General features: G+C 40.4%; 1 protein-coding gene across 5 annotated transcripts in view; it reads left to right on the top strand.

Annotated features, from left to right (window-relative positions):
- The window catches only part of LOC105471617 (exostosin glycosyltransferase 2), a 198,864-nt gene that overhangs the window by 135,249 nt on the left and 45,928 nt on the right, over positions 1-17,687 (top strand). For all 5 annotated transcript variants that reach the window (XM_071074814.1, XM_071074813.1, XM_011724183.2 and 2 more), the window contains 3 exons: positions 9,132-9,275; positions 10,909-11,037; positions 13,102-13,184. In XM_071074814.1, coding sequence (XP_070930915.1) covers positions 9,132-9,275; positions 10,909-11,037; positions 13,102-13,184 — 356 coding nt within the window. The remainder of the gene's footprint in view (positions 1-9,131; positions 9,276-10,908; positions 11,038-13,101; positions 13,185-17,687) is intronic.

The following is a 17,687-nucleotide window of genomic DNA, read 5'->3' as shown; positions in this document are numbered from 1 at the left end:
TGACCAATTAGACCTAATCAACATGTAAAACTTTTGCTCTGTCAAGACCTTGTGAAGAGGACAAAAAGACAAGCTATAGACTGGGAGATAGTATTTGCAAACCACATATCCAACAAAGGGCTAAACATCTAGAATATGTTTTTTAAAACTCTCAAAACTCAACAGTAAAAACCAAATAATCCAGTTAGAAAATGGGCAAAGGCCATGAACAGACTTTGCACTGAAGAAGATATACAGGTGGCAACTAAGATGTTCAGCATCATTAACCATTATGGAAATGCAAAATAAAACTGCAATGAGATACCATCACACACCTATAAGAATGGCTAAAGTTAACCAAAAAAAATACAAACAGCAAATGCCAGTGAGAATACAGAAAAACTGAATTGCTCACACATTGTTTTTAGAAATGTAAAATGGTACAGCCACTCTGAAAAATAGTTTGATAGTTTCTTATCAAATTAAACATGAGACTACCATAGGACTCAGCAATTACACATTTGGGCATTTATCCCAGAGGAATGATAATTTATGCTCACATGAAAACCTATATGTGAATGTTTGTAGCAGCTTTATTTGTAATTGCCAAAACCTGAAATCAGCTCAGGCATCCTTCAGTGGATAAATGGTTAAGCAGACTATGGCAGGTGCATACCATGGAATACTATTCAGCAATGAAAAGGAGCAAACTACTGATACACACAACAGCTTGGATGATTCTCCAGGGAGTTATGCCAAGTGAAAAAAGCCAATCCAAAAAGATTACATACTGTATGATTCTATTTATATAACCTCCTCGAAATGAGAAAATTACAGAAATAGAGGCCAGATGGGTACTTGCCAGGAGTGAGGGATAGGGAGGGAGACAGTTTTGTCTTAAAAGTTCAACAGGAGGGACCCTTGTGGCTGTGGAAATGCTCTGTGCCTTGATTCTTTCAATGTCAATATCATGTTGTGATGTCATACTACAGTTTTGCAGGATGTTGGGGGAAACTGGGTAAAGCGTACACAGGCTGTCTGCATTCTTTCTTACAACTGTATGTGAATCTATAATTATCTCAAACTAAAATGTTTAATTTAAAAAATATTGGGAGCTTAGTATCTGTGAGTCAGATGCATAATGAATTAATAAAATAAGAACACTCAAATCTCTCCATCCCTAAGCTTGTATGACTTTAGCTTGCTGTTGGATTGCCTTTCTAGAACTTAATATCAGAATTAAGATTTTAAAGCTAGATGGGGTATATCTGGAGATATATCTATCTATGTATATCTATCTATATTTATTAGATATATGTGTATTTATATTAGATATATGTGTTTATATATAGATATATTTAATAATGTTGAGGACGTCATCTGTTATGATACTTTGGACTTTAGTTTTGCCTTTTATTATAAGTGACCCCAAATCATTTTTTGGAAATAGATGAGATATAAATAAATAAGTAATCTGGAAAAGTCCCTCTGCTGCTTGATTCTCCACCAAGAGATTATGGGATTTAAGCACACATATAGGGCACTAGGATGAATTAATGCGTTAAATAATGATTTGGGAAGCAGATTTATGCTTTGAAGCCAGCCAGGATTACTGAGTTTGTGGTCACTGTCGTTTCCTACCTTTGCACAGTAATAAGAAAACAAAGGGGATTGGCCAGTTACGCTGTAGTGTCCCTGACTGCAAGTGATGTAAGTCACCAGGGCGGCTACTTGAAGTAAGGAGGGTTTATTTCCTCCTTGGTGGACAGAGCTAATATATTTGATCCCTGGTCATTTAAATTAAGCCTCACCAAAATCAGCTGGAAGTTTTGAAGGCTCAATAATGGTTATTTATAAGAAACTGAAGTCTCTGTTTCCACTGGTTGTGCAGGATTTAAAGAGAATCATCATTTGGCTTATGATGACTATTCTCCTTTTAACTTCATTAAGCAATCTCCTGAGATTAGACTTAGAAATAGTATGACCCACACTGGAGCTGAGGTTATGGAAATAAAAGTGATTTCATCTTTACTGGGTCTTAGGGAGCACAAAATTAGAAAACCCACGACCTGATCCTGACCCATGTCTTCCTCCTCCTCTCATCCCCTCGAACTCACATCTTTCCTTCCCTTCTTATTATCTCCCAAGAGATTCATTGCCTCATGAAAAATAGTAGTTGGGGTTAATCTTTCATTTAGCTGCTTTTTGCTTGCGTTTCCTTCTCTGCTCTGGAGCCTCACAGATTACGAGGTTCCAGTAGGCCCTCAGATGTCAGATGGAGTGGAGTCTCACTAGTTTGCTGCACAGCTGACAGGAGTTCTTTCTTTTAGTGGTGTGAGCATATGGCTTTCTTTGCTAAATGAAAACCACATTCACAAAGAGCCAGTAGTTTTTAGAAATGAGGACTGATGGGAGCAAAGGGTTTTGTCATGTTCCCTACCTCCTCTCCTTACCTGGTTCTGTTCTGAACCTAGTCATTCAGCAGGCACCTGTGACCCTCTTCGTATCTGCCACTGGCACCACAGAGCTGAAGAACATTGACCCTGAATGTCGTTTTTGACACCATAATCTGACTTCTTTGTTTTCAGGTGAGGGACTGAGCTTGGGGACAATAAGGTGCTTTTTAGAATTAGCATAGTAGCAAGTCAGATGACTTCATGAATAGAGGATTGGACTGGGAGTTCGGCCAATTTAGATTTGACCCAGCACTGTAACCTTGGGAGAACCACGTCTCTCCAGGTCTCAGTGTTCTCATCTGTGCAATGAGGAAACTGGACCAAGTGCCCTCTGCCTTCTACATGATCTCTGGGGTTGCAGATCTCCGAGATGGCTTGGACAGTGGTCATCAGCTTCAACTCCCAAAGTGTGAGTCTTATTATTATCCACAGAAGGCTCATGGTTGTGCTGTCCAGTGAGCTGGTACAGATACAAACATGAGGTACATGTTTAAAGACACTTTCTTTGGCAGTATCTTCCTAGGAGGGGTAATTATTGAAAGATTTAATGGCACAAATTTTTCTATCAACTATGGCCAACCCCAGTCTGTCTCTTTGCCATCTTCATGGCCCCTGGCCTTAAAAGATAACTTGCAAAGAATGGAGATCATGTGCCCCAGCACCAAGGTACCAACCTCTACCCAGACTGAAGCAAATGGGAATGCTGCCCAAACGCCAGAAGCCTGCCCATATGATTGGTTTTCCTGCTTGGCTTATTTTAAGCAAACTCCTGCCTGGGGTTGGGAAGGTCTCTTGGGCAGACTAAAGTGATCTCGCAGGTAAATCTTAATCCATAATGCAGTTTGTCCATGTGTTTGTCAAAACTAGTCAGCATTAGGGAACTCTACGTGACAACTTCTGGGCTCCCTGGCTCTAGATGGCTAGTATCGGCATTGAATTGTGGCCCAGGAGTGAATGAAGGCTCTTTGGCTTTTTTCAAAGCACCTCCTTGATACAAACTGCCAACTACCAATGTAGTTAAAAGCATAAGCTGAAAATGAAGCCAGTCAGTCCCTCCATTCCACTTCATTTCAGGAAATTCCAAAAATAAAAGGTGAGCTTTGTTCCCAGAGGGCTGAGAGTGAATCCTATAACTGGCTTCTCTGTGGAAACCAGCTCAGAATTGGAAGCTGGCCAGCTGCCCCCTTCCCATCTGGGCAGCATGCAAGATGAAGCCTGAAGGGAAGAAGGGCCACTAATTCAAAGATGCTTTTGCATATTGGATTCCTTGTGCTCTGTCTTGGCTGACCTAGGCATGTGACAGCAAGGTTTGTGCTGGTTCTTAGAGCTGTGTTGCACTTTGATGGTTAAGGATTGACCAAACTCAGGCAGTGTGTGCAAGGAAGGAAATGAAGCCATTGCCCAGTTTGATGCGCCTTGGATCCATAGACTGCACCCCCACTCCATTTCCCTCACTACTGCTTAGTCTGTCTCTTGGTTCATGAGTCCTGATACATTGCTCACCCAGTAGCAATATCCCTGTGGAACTGTGCCTTTGACAGTGTGATGACTGTAGAAGCCACTTCAGAGAGTGGCTTTTCTCCTAGTGCTGACCCGTGATTTCATAATTGAACATCCCAGATGGGCACCACCTGTTGTTACACCTTCCCCCTTCTCCCCCGAGTCTGTTTCCTGAATCTGACTGTGGTTAGCACACACCCTGAGTTTAAAATGCACTCTCTAAGCTGGCTTAGAAGGTAGTGCATTATCCTCTTTTTAGGACCATTTATTGGGTACTTATATGTGCATGGCATTTTAAACAAAGTTAGATAATGCAGCCCATGCTGTTTAGAAACTTACAACTTGAAACAGATCACAATTGGTGGGTTAGTTCCCTGGGAGCAGGTCAATGAGGAGGAAGATAAAAGATTTTAGCTGTTAAAGGACATTAGAAGTCACTTAATCCAACCCCTTATTTTACAGATGCAAAATGGAAGCAACACACCTTGAATAGGTCAGTTGCACAATGCACCAGTGGCAGAGCCTCCTGGATCTGCTTTAACCACGTGCCTCTGGTCCACTTTCTAGAGGGTGTGAGACTCAGTCTAGGCTGCCTCCTGTGGGCTTTTACACAAAGGTAGAAGATAGTTGTTTAATCCTATCTATAGTAACGGGACACAACAAAAGACCTCAGGAGGCTCAAGAAAGAAGAACTTGGAAAATGGCCGAGTAGGCATAGCTGAGAATCCAGAGAGCAGAACATTTCCATAATCAGGTAAGAGGTGTTGATGACCAAGATTATAAAAATTAGAATGGAAAGAAACAGTTAGAGGATGCTTTTACATCGTTACAATCCCCATTTGACTAGTAGTGTGGGATAGCCACAAATGGAAGGACTATCCAAATTATTGGTAAGTCCCTAACTTAGGCATAGAGTTTATTATAACAGAGATAGGCTTCTGTCCCCCAAAATGTGTGCAATTTAAAATAGATGAGGGCGCTATATATATATGGAGGATTTCAACGGTACAGACAATTTAATATTGACTTTGTGATTTGAATATAACTGTGGAAGCACTGTTTCTGGAACTCCAGGGATATTCTGTGAAGTTTCAAATGCCCACACCACAATATATAAAGGCATTTGGTAGTAATGACAAAAGACTGACCCAGAGCATTTCCCCGAGGTAAAAAGAAAAAAGTTGAATTAGAGTAGGGGTGGGTAGCCATGAAGAGACAGGGTAGAGTTTGAGCTCTTGCTCGTCTGGCTGGGAAAATGCTTTACTGTATACATAATCGACTTCGTACTACACTAGGGCTCAATTAGAGAGGGCCCATCCCATTCTGTTTCACTCCGTTTTGATCCTGTAGTCAGCTGCAGAGTTATAGATGAAGTGACAAGGATGGTATCTTGATTGTATCCAGCTGCTTGGAATCAGTCAAGGGCTGAGAGGCCCCGCATGAGGAACAGCGCTCACTATAAAGGCTCCAAAGCAACCTGAAATTCAGGACACCTCTGATGCCTTTTAGAGCAGCGGAATTTAGCATCTGACCCATTGTCACCAAATTAAGTCCCTGAGAGAAGTCTGATAAGTGACTTCAGCCAACAGTAAGAGGACCGAAATCTTAACAGCACTGGACTCGACAACTGAGCCAATAATAATAATGTTATTATTATGGCTGCAAAAGAGGGGCTTGTAAAGAAGAAGCCCTAGGGAAAGCGATTTGAGCTTTTCTTAGCATGAAGTAGAGAGCTGTGTTGACTCAAAGTAAACGGGGAGAAAAGCAACTTCCATCTTCAGCAGAAGTGCCAACTGAATTGGATGCCCCCTCCCCACGCCCTACTCCTTTTCTTTCACTTTGGCATCCCTGGTGTTTAGTTATGTGTGCTTGGAGCCCTTCGGAAATCTCTTTAACCCCATGAATCAGTGATCATGGCATTGGTGTGACTTGAACAGGCAGGTGCTTGGTGCTGAGAAAAGGAAGCTGGCAGCGCATTTCATGGCATCTGCCCAGGCCCGCAAAACAAACAGAAGTTATGGATCACATACTGTGTTGCTGCTCTGGGCTCTATAAAACTGTAATAGTATCATATTATTTTAATCTGCTGAAATACAAACCCCAGAGTAGAGAGAACACAGCAGCAGCATTACACATCTGAGAAAATGTTTGACATGGATTCATTTGTCTGCAGCTATTATGACGATGCCTGTGGTCGATTAGCTCTGTTGGTTACAACATGGTGTTAATGAAGCCAAGGTTGTGGGTTTGAGAGCCCTGTTAGGTGAGCTGGTTTCACACAAATGAAAGCTCTTTTCATGATCCCAGACCATGCCCAAGACCTAGGTCAGACATTCCATAAAAGCACGGAGATGGTCACAGTGAGGACTGGACAAGACAATGCAGTGTCTCACCAAAAATGCCCCTTCTACCCGCTTCTGGAAAAACAAATCACAGCATGTGCTTTAGTGGGGAAGTAGGACTGTGGTCTTCACACACAATGGATATCACGTTATAATTAATGGTAACTGCTGGTCAGTATTGCTGCAGGCTTCCTTCCTGAATTAAGGAGTATACTGGCTCTGGTATATATTTTCTCTGAAGAAAAGAGGAGGATTTTTGATTCCCTTCATTCTTGGCTTTTTACTCGCTGAGATTCTGCCCAATCGTGCGTTAGACAACTGCGTGTGGAATGTTGTAGAGTGCCAGACACTGTTCTTTGTGCTTGGGATACCACAGTGTATAAAACAGTCTCTGTCCTCTTTGAGTTTAAATTCTGCAAGAGGAAAATACATAGTAAACAATAAATAACCAAGATAATGGTGCAAGTGAAAGTTTGGGAAAGAAAAGGATGGGGTTGGGGGGGTGTGGTGACGAGTGGCTGGTTGGGGGTGCTGTTTGCCTCAGCAAGGAAGGTTCGAGAAGCCCTCTCAAAGTAGTTGACATTTAAACAGGGACCTGACAGATGAGAAGGACCCAAGCCTTTGGAAGAGCTGGAAGAACACTCCAGCCAGAAGAAATAGCAAGTGCAGAGGGCTTGGGGTCTAGTGGTGGCTGAAGAACAGAAGGGCCACTGGAGAGTGAGGGGACATGGTGAGAGAAGAGGTGAAGAGTAGGCAGGCCCTCTGTGACATGTGAAGGAGTTCGAATATTATTCTCAGTGCAGTGGGAAGCCATTTTGTTTTGTTTTGAGGGCGAGACCTTTCTTTGAATATTTTGGGAGTGATACTATAGGTTGAATTGTTGAAGTCCTGATCTTCAGTAGCTCAAAATGTGACTTTATTTGGAAATGGGGTATTACTTATTTGGAAATGGGGTATTTTCAGAGGTTAATCAAGTTAAAATGTTGTCAGGTGACCCCTAATTCACAGACTGATGTCCTTATCGAAAAGGGAAATTTAGACACAGAGATAGGCTTGCACAGAGATAGGCTTGCACAGAGGGAAGATGGCCTGTGAAGACAGAGGGTTGGAGTGAGGCATCTACAAGCCAAGCAATGCCAGAGATTGACAGCCAGCCACCAGAAGCTAGGAAGAGGCAAGGAAACATTTCCCGACATGTTTCAGTGGGAGCATGGCCCTAATAACACCTTGCTTTCAGATTTCTAACCTCTAGAACTTAAGACTAGTTTCTGATCTAAACCCCCCAGTTTGTGGTTCTTTGTTAACAGCAACCGTAGGAAACTTAAAAGGGCATAGGGCCCAAACACACTGGCTCTGCCCTAGGGAGTGGCATGAAGTGTCCTTTCTGGACTCAGCAACACTTGTGTGTTGGGGAAGCCTCTAGTCGCTCTGGCATATGATCATATGACTTTTATATATATTTAGGGAAATTGATGATGAAAATAACTCTATTAAAATAGATATAAAATAGGATAGAATGCACTAGTTGAATTACCCTGTGCAGAATACCCTAATATTCTTTTAGGAATGGTCCTTTTAGGGATGCTGTGCAAATGATGCTTTGGAAGGGCAAGAATGGCGGGAAGGAGACAAATTAGAAAGCTAGCACAGTAATCTTGGTGATGGACAGTGGTGGTTTGGGCTAGAGGGAATGGCACTAGAGGTGGTAAGAGATAGAAGAAGATCTAGCAGGACTTGCTAATGGATTGAACATGAGGAAAGGAAGGAATAAAGACTGAGTCTTAGCTTTTGGGTTTGAGCAACTGGCTGGCTGATTTATTGAGATGGAGAAGATTGAGAGAATGACTGGTCTGGGGATATGGAATCAAGAGTTATGTTTTGGACGTGTTAGGTTTGTTTATTCAGGTGGAGATATTAACTAAATGGTTGGCTATCTTAGAAACATTCAGGGCTAAACATAAATTTAGAGGTCACCAGATTATTGATGATATTTAAAGTTATTGAAACTAGATGAGATTACTTAAAGAGAGTTTGAAGAAGAGAATAGGGCCTAGGACTGAATTCTCAGGGACTCCATTATTTAGAAGTCTGGTGATGGTTGAGGAGCTAGCAACAGAGACTGATAAGAGGCACGAAGACCAACCAGCAAATTATCATACTCATTCATGGTATGGATCTTTTCAAGGTTAAACTAAATTATACAGAAATACATGGGAGAAGGTATTGGAAATTCCTCATCCCCAGTATACCCAATTCTGCTTAATCCAACAAAACTCTATGTAAGGACCTTTCCAGATATGGAAATCAAATATTTGTTTTTATTGTGTTACAGATTACAGAATGAGGCAGCCCTTCTATACTTTAGGCTTCCAGTAGGTCATAAGAATGGGTGTATGCTCAAGAGAAATAGATGCTTTTTTTTTTTTTTTTTAAGAAATGGAGACTTTATTATAAGTTTTCATAATCACCAATTTAATACAAATCAGGGCAGTTGAGTTGCAAGGTTCCATTTATTCTTCATTTTGTGAATTCATTAAGAATGGAACCTATTTCATTAATCATGTTAAGAGATTGCCTACCTTGGCCCAACTCAGTAAGCTATTACCCCCACATTACTTGAAATTCCCAAGCACATACAAGAAGATTGGGAGGAAGTCAGAATCAGCATCTGTCTTTGAGTATTGGCAGAATAACTAGCACCTGTCTGATGGAACATCTCCAGAATCCCATTATGACCTTCTTAGGTTATAACGGTTTAAACCTAGCAAGTCTGTTGATACCTGTTTGGATAACTCAGCACTGAATGGTTGTTGTCTGAATTGAAACTTGATTGTTATTATTTGTCTGTCCTTAGGTCTGGCGAGAATTTCCTGACCGGTTGGTGGGTTACCCGGGTCGTCTGCATCTCTGGGACCATGAGATGAATAAGTGGAAGTACGAGTCTGAGTGGACGAATGAAGTGTCCATGGTGCTCACCGGGGCAGCTTTTTATCACAAGGTAAGGGGGCACAGTCCTGGGGCAAGTCGACAAAACTGAGAGAATGATACACATTTTATCTGACCCAATTTAATTTTCCATACCTGCAGAGAGGGCTTACAAAAGCCATATTGTGTGACAGTATTTTACAAATAAAGCTATCCTTTTTCTAATTATACAAGTAATAAGGCACGCTCATGGTAGAAAATAGGAAAATACATAAAATAGAATGAAGAAAAGTTACTTATAATCCTGTCACTTAGAGATAAGCATTTTATCTTTCAGGTGCTATTTCTAGCTTGCTGTTTATTTATTTACTTACTCGTATGTATACACAGACAGTTGTAAATATTCTCATTAGCTTGCTTTTTTCATGTGTTGTATTGTGAGCCTTTTCTCATGTCATTGACATATCTTCATAAACAGTTACTTCTTAGCATAATTAAGATACCATTATCTTAATGCTTTAGAAGTCATGTATAACTATTTTGCTATCTTGGATATTTCTTTCTAAATTTTTGCTATTTTAGATAATGCTTAATATCTAATATTAGTGATTGATGTCCATTTTCATAACTGTTTGTACTCATGACCATTATGATAGAGTCCTAGAAATAGAATTATTATATTAAAGGGAATGAATATTTTGGGTTTTTTAAGATGTATGTACATACACGTATATATACACATATACAACATATACATATATATGTTGTGAATATTCTAAACGTATATATGTTGTGTATGTACATATATGTGTGTATGTGTCTGTTGGTTTCAGTATTGTTTGTGTGAATTTACACTCCCACCAGCAAAATATAAAACTGTTTTACCATGCCTTTTCTTGCATGAAATGTTTAATAGAAAAGAAGTTAGTATTTTTATAAGTAAAAGTGATTTTTATTGTCTTAACTTTGATTTGATTACTAGTAAGATTGAAATTCCTTTTGTGTTATTTATTAGCCTTTTGTATTTCCTCTCTTCTGGGAATCATCACTTCGTCTTTTTGAGTCCTTTTTTATTAGGGAGAGATTGGGGAATATGCATTTGATTTTAGAATATTCAGTTCAATGGTAGAATGCTCCCTGGGAGTGTATGGTTTAATTAAACAATAATAACTTGTCTGTTGTCAGCAAAGAACTGATGTCAGGAGAAAGGTCTGTTCAGCTCAACACAGTTAATTTAATTTAGCTGTATTCATATCGATTGTTTGTTGTTAGCTCAGCACTACTGCCCTCATATTTTTCGGGTCTCTAGATCCAGAAATGGGTTTTTGTATTTTGCAACAAGCAAACAAAAAAACAAAAACTAAGGTTTATAATTAACGAGATTTATGGTAGTAGACTATGTATGCTTTATTTTTTTTTTTGACGCATTTCTATACTATTTCATATATATGGTAGTTTTAGAATTGACTCATTTTTCTTTTGCTTTAAAAAGCACACACTTTGGTAGAAGAATGACCATATAGAACATGCTTGGTCACTTGACCAAAAGCATTCTAATACGTCCTTGTACCTTTCCTAATAATACAGCCTTGTGATTAATCTTAGAGAGAAAGCTTGTCCCCATGACTTGGCTATGCTGCCCCTTATTTATCAGCCAAAGGGAACTGCTATTTTTGAATATTTCTTCTTTCTGTCTCACTTGACAGTATTTTAATTACCTGTATACCTACAAAATGCCTGGGGATATCAAGAACTGGGTAGATGCTCATATGAACTGTGAAGATATTGCCATGAACTTCCTGGTGGCCAACGTCACGGGAAAAGCAGTTATCAAGGTAGGAGGCTCTGTCACTCACTTGTTTTGAGACCTTGGGCAAATATCTATTATCTGAGCCTAAGAAGTTCTTGTAACTATAAATTAAGTATAGGACTAGATAAACTTTAAGCTCCATTTTAGTTTAAGCTTCTATGATTGATGTGGTCACATTGGGAAACTGAAGCTAGGCTTTGACAATTTAAACTTTTTTTTTATACAGTTTCTTTAGTTGCAGTTTTTAACCTTCAGTATCAGAGACAAAGGCTATGATGATCAATCTGTAAATCAAAAACTTAATTATATTCTCAAAGCTGATACGGGATCTAGTTCTTTTAGTTAAAGGATGTAGTTTAAATTTTTCTTAAGGTAGCTGGTTTTGTTTTTATTAGATGTTGAGAAAATAGTACACCTCATCCAGTTATGTAACTGTAGTTGTCCTAAACACAACTAATTTAATTGTTTTTAAATGTCAATTACCAGTTTTTAAAAGTACCTTTCCCATATCATATTAAAAGCTGAGAATACACAAAGATCCTATGAGAGGCCTTTGTATCTGTAAAAGATGCCTGTTTATTCCTGAAATTTAGACATTTCTCAAATAAGATCCCTAGGTAGGTACAGAAGGTACCCTTCTTTATATGAGTAGAATTATCTTGGTCTTTTTTCCTTCTAGATTAGAATTTCATGTGTGAAAATGGGCAATGCCAGGTTCCCTAACAATCTGCCTAGAAAGCCAAATTCCTAGGTGAGCTTATGCTGGAAGCATGGTGTGGCATTATCCACTGATTCCTCATGCTGTTAACTGGTGAGAGAAGCCAGATTAAACCAAAGTGAGGAGGGAAGGAGGAAACATCACTGTCTGTGCTCACCAAACTTGCCCCAGTCCACACCCTGTCCCCCAGCTCTCTAAATAACTCAGTGAACAGCTGACCACACACAAAAATAATGCAAATTGTGAGAGTTATTTTAAAGGGACCCCTCCCATCCCCAAATTTGCTTTTTTTTTTTCTTTTTTCTTTCTTTCTTTTTTTTTTTTTTTTTTTTTGAGACTGAATCTCTCTGTGTCACCAGGCTAGAGTGCAGTGGCACAGTCTCGGCTCACTGCAACCTCCGCCTCCTGTGTTCAAGCAATTCTGCTGCCTCAGCCTCCCGAGTAACTGGTTCTACAGGCATACTCAGCCGGATTCAGCTATTTTTTTTTTTTTTTTTTTAATTTTAGTAGAGACAGCATTTCACCATGTTGGCCAGGCTGATCTTGAACTCCTGAGCTCAGGCAGTCCACCCACCTCGGCTTCCCAAAGTGCTAAGATTACAGGTGTGAGCACTGTGCCCGGCCCCAAATTTGCTTTTTAACATGCTTCAACATGTTTTCAGCTGTGGCTGCTGACTCTGAACATTAATGCCCAGTGTCTCTATGCTTCTTAGCCTGGACTGACTTATCTAGCTTTCTTTCCCTTCCATCTCTTCACTGTTTATTTATCTTCACTAGGTTGGGATAGCAGCTTCCCCTGAGTTTGCTAGGAAGATCACTAGTTAAAGTTTGAGAGGGTAGTGGGGAGTCAGGGAAAAAGATTCAGAGTATGAGGGACCATTCAATTTTTTTCTTGACTCAAGGGAATTGCAGAAGAGCTTGGCATCTTCAAGAGCATGGTGCTGCTCATAGCATTTGCCATTAGCTAGAAAGAGGAGAAAGAGTGCCTGTTGGAACTAAGGTTACGGTGAAAGTTATGGGAAGCTGTATTTCATCGCCCTTATGGCTACAAGAACAAATGGTGTTTATACAAGGACCTTGGCAGTGAGAAAACAGTCATTAAACAGGAATTAAGGAGCTTGTCATCACCACTTCTTTCCAGTTACAGAAGGCAAAAGCCCTCCAAGCCTTTTTTATTGGGCCCTTGTGAGTTCTGCTGTTGGCTGAGCCAGACAGAGTTGAATGGAGGAATGGCGAGGTGTGTGTCTGTGTGTGTGTGCACGCGCATGCAACATCTCAGCTTACAACACAAAAATGCAGTGTGGTGTCACAAGCATGATTTGATTGTCCTTGACACTGACAGCCAGGTATGTTTTTATCCTCCTCTGGCAGGTAACCCCACGAAAGAAATTCAAGTGTCCTGAGTGCACAGCCATAGATGGGCTTTCGCTAGACCAAACACACATGGTGGAGAGGTAAGTGAACCTCCAACCAAAAGTGCGCCTTAGCCTCTGATCTCTATTTCCTGCCTTAGGCCTGTTTATGGGACTTTGTCGGAGATATAAGGACAGCAGCTGGTAGCCATAGTCACCTCCATGTGCACTGTGGGAACTGGGTTAGTTCAAGCCCAGGTCACCCAAAGAATTAATTCGGAATGCTACTCACTCAATTTGTAATGGCTGGAAGGGTCTTAAAAATATAGCTGGCCTTAAGCTCCAGAAGCCAAATTCTCCATGTGGACTAAGCAGTTAACCATCTACAGTCATTTGAGTGGAAGCTAGTTAATTCCAAGGAAATACTGGATTATTTTTCAGGGTAATAGCTCCACATTATAGTAAAAGCTTGATTAGAAGAATTAAACCAAACCCACCAGAGACAAATTACCTTTGCTGACACTGTGGAAATGCCTGCCAAGAACAGGATCGAAAGCAAAGCCCTCACGTTACAGACAGAGGGGCAAGACAACTCTAAAATACTCTCTTTATTTCGATTCAAGTCAGTTACTCAACAAGCACACCTTTGTGTGGAATGTAATCCTAGGCCTTGTAGGTACGTATTAAAGGCGTGGGAGATGTATGTCTTTCGTTAAGACTGTACTAGACCTAATAGTTCTCACCTGTACCCCAAAAGTCCCCAAGCTTTGAAGTGCCTGAATCAAACCTAATACTTTCAGAAGACAGTTCTTTATATAAGACAGCAAACTCTGACATCCCAGTAGCGCTTGTCAGGGGACAAAAATTCACTCAGATAAGGATATAGTAGCCTTTTAGAATGAAATATCTAGTTCAGATTTCACAGATCTCATATGCCTCTGCTTGCAGAATTCATTTCTGAAATCTATCAGCTATATTAAAATTCTTCAAGCCTAGAGAATTTTTGCATATGTGTGCAGAAAGTTGTTTCAGTTGGCCTGGATTCTGTAATGTTTTACTCTGTTTTACTCTCTAAATAATCTCTTTATCTTTTTCATATATAAACATTACCCAAATGACATGACCTTCACCAGCTGTTGATGTGAAATAATATACTGTCACTGGTATCATAAGTATTTCACAGTTAAGGGTAGTGACATACACTGTCAGAGCTCCTTTGGAAGAGACCCCAACTGGACTTCTATTGGAGTACATGAAATTGTTATTTAAACCTAAATAACAGTTTGGGGAAAATTCGTAACAGTGAGCTAAGTGGTCATTCGTTGGGCTGAGTTAAAATGTTGGGGATACTTTGGTCCAGGAAAGGAAGTATAGGGAGAAAAGTTGACCTGATGATGGCCTTGAAGTTCATGCTGAGGCTAAACAACTCCTCTAGCACTACTGAGATCTTAACAAATGTAAAGAGGTTTAAAATGCAGCGAGAGCCGGGTGTGATGGCTCACGCCTGTAATCCCAGCACTTTGGGTTGCCAAGGCCGGTGCATCATCTGAGGTCAGGAGTTCAAGACCAGCCTGACCAACATGGTGAAACCTTGTCTCTACTGAAAAAAAAAAAAAAAAAAAAAAAATTAGCTGAGCGTGTTGGCGTATGCCTGTAATCCCAGCTATTTGGGAGGCTGAGACAGGAGAATTACTTGAACCCGGGAGGTGGAGGTTGCAGTGAGCTGAGATCGTGCCGTCACACTCCAGCCTGGGCAACAAGAGCGAAACTCTATCTCAAAAAAAAAAAGTGCAGTAAGGGGATTTAATTTAGATATAATTATTATTAGACACTGGAGTAACTAAGGGGGATATGGAGGCTTCCTCTTTGGAAGGTTTTTTTGTTTTTTTTTTTTTTTAAGAGAAAGGATCTTGCTCTGTTGTGCAGTGATACAATCATGGCTCACTGCAACCTTAAACTCCTAGGCTCAAGTGATCCTCTCATCTGAGCCACCTGAGTAGCTGGGACTACAGGTGCATCCTAGTACCACCATGCTAACTAGTTCTTAAATTTTTTGTGGGGACAGGGTCTCACCATGTTACTCAGCCTGGTCTTGAACTCCTGGCCTCAAGGTATCCTCTTGCCTAGGGCTCCCAAAGTGCTGAGATTATAGGCACGATAGGATATGTTATGATATGTACGATATGTAGCTAGGAGGAGATGCTGATGGAGGGATTGGAGCGAACTGTTGGACTTTAACAGCGTCAAGGACCTTAACAGTGTTACATGTATATGTAACAATGCTATTTGTGATGAGTGCCCTGAGAGAGGCTCAAAGGGCTATAATTGATCAGGTGAAAGAGAAGTAACTTTTTGCTAGGTTCATTATTAAGAATAACTTTCTAAAAGAGGTGACACTTGAAGTGATCCCTCAAAAATCACTAGGATCCCAACCAGTAAAACCCTAGGCCAGAAGCAGAGACTCTCGGCAATAATTTTTTGTATTTTAGTAGAGACGAGGTTTCACCATGTTGGCCAGGATGGTCTTAATCTCCTGACCTTGTGATCTGCCCACCTCGGCCTCCCAAAGTGCTGGGATTACAGGCATGAGCCACCCTGCCTGGGCTTTTTTTTTTTTTTTTTTTTTTGGAAGACCGGAGTTTTATTATTACTCAAATTAGTCTCTGTATATACTTTTATATATGTATATCAAGATATAGATATGTGGAACTAGAATTTCAGAAAGAAGTTTAAAAAAAGAGTTGAGCCCAGTCATACCTCAGTATCCATAGGGGGTTTGTCCCAGGACCACTAGAGGATACCAAACTTCATGCATGCGCAAGTCCCTTATATAAAGGCCTAGGATTTGCATATAACCTTTGCATATCCTTCTTTATAGTTTAAATAATCTCTAGATTACTTACAATCCCTAATACAACATAAATGCTATGTAAATAGTTGTTACATGGCATTGTTTAGGGAAAAATGACATGAAAAAAAAGTCTGTACATGTTTAGTATAGATACAGTTTTTTTCCAGATATCTTTGATCCGAGGTTGGTTGAATCTACAAACACAGAACCCTTGGATATGGATGGCTAACTGTATTTGGCAGTCATCTGTCCAGAGACAGCAGTTGACTAAAGAAAAGCAAAGGCAGAATCTTGGGAAATTCTGACATTTAGGAGACACAAAGAGTAACTGAAAACAGAGAGGCAACCACTGGAAAGGCCAGGAGAGAACCAGGACATACAGTGCTCAGAAGCATGGAAGGAGCAAGGAACAGGCAGGCTGGAGAAGGTCTTTGAATTCCATGGTTGTTGGTATCTTACAAAAATAATAGCCAGGTGTGGTGGTGGGCACCTGTAGTCCCAGCTACTCGGGACGCTGAGACGGGGGATCCCTTGAGCTTAGGAGTTCAAGGCAGTACCACTCCACAATTGCACCTGTGTGAATAGCCACTGCACTCTTGCCTGGGCAACATAGCAAAATCCCCATCTGTAAAAAATAGTAATAATGTCATAGAGTATGAAGCCAAAAGGTTTTAGAGTATGAGTCAATGGTGAGGAAGTAGAGTTAGTGAATGTAAACTACTCTTTTGAGAAATTTAACAGAGAATAGAAGGAAACAAATCTGGAAATAAATTAGCAACTGGGAACAAAACTATTTATGTTAAAAATTGAGTCACTGAATTATTAAATAAGGCATTTAGATAGGGAGGAAAGGAGACGTGAGTTAAGCCATCTTGGGTAGATAAAGAGATGGTGTTACAACTGTAGAATCCATCCTTCCTTCCTTTTCCCTCCCCCATCTTTGGCTGATCTCCTGGCCTCAAACAGGCCTCCTGCCTCAGCCATATGAGTAGCTGGGATTATAAGTATGAGCCACCATGTCCAGCTGTTTTATTTTTAATAATAATCTTTGCAGAATACACATTTTATGCAAAACAATGAAAGTAGTTAGCCACTGTACAAGTGTGTGTCACCTTGTGTTGGGTTTTGTGGTTCAGTAGCTCATTTATTCCTATATTTGGGGGTCTGGGATCAGAAATGTCAGTTGTGTAGGAGAGTAGCTTCCATTACTGCACAGCTTCCGTTTCCAGGATCCGCTGTTAGTTCTTTAAGAGTCAGAAGCATGTGTCGCTCTTCATTTTGACAAGTGTCTTCACCAAGGTTAGGGCAGTATGACAGGCAGACAGTATTGATTTAAGAAAAAGAACATGGTATTTTGAATTAGGCTAATCTTTATTCAAATGATGAGTTCGCCACACTTATTAGCTGTCTGACCTAAGGAAATTGACTTTACCTTATCCAAACTTCAATCTGTTCATCTCCTAACATAGGGATATTAATATCTGTCAAATTACAATGTCCATTTATAGGTTCAACAAATATTTATTGAGCATCTTTGTACCCAAGCTGTTACGTGTGGGGATAAATGAAGTGGTGATACATGAAAGCCTGCAGCACAGGGCCTGGGAATGTTAGTTTCCTTCCCAGTTTCCCCAGCGTTAGTCCTAAAGACTGCTGGTTACTTTAAGTAATGGTATGTGTTTGAGAGGAAAATAGAAAACCATTAGTTCTTTCTTCCCCAGACACCTTCATCACTTCAGAGATAGTCAGTGGCA

The sequence above is a fragment of the Macaca nemestrina genome, chromosome 12 (assembly GCF_043159975.1).
Source record: "Macaca nemestrina isolate mMacNem1 chromosome 12, mMacNem.hap1, whole genome shotgun sequence".
Taxonomy (NCBI): Eukaryota; Metazoa; Chordata; class Mammalia; order Primates; family Cercopithecidae; genus Macaca; species Macaca nemestrina.
The sequence above is the reverse complement of the archived record's forward strand: the minus strand, read 5'-3'. Positions and strand labels throughout refer to the sequence as shown.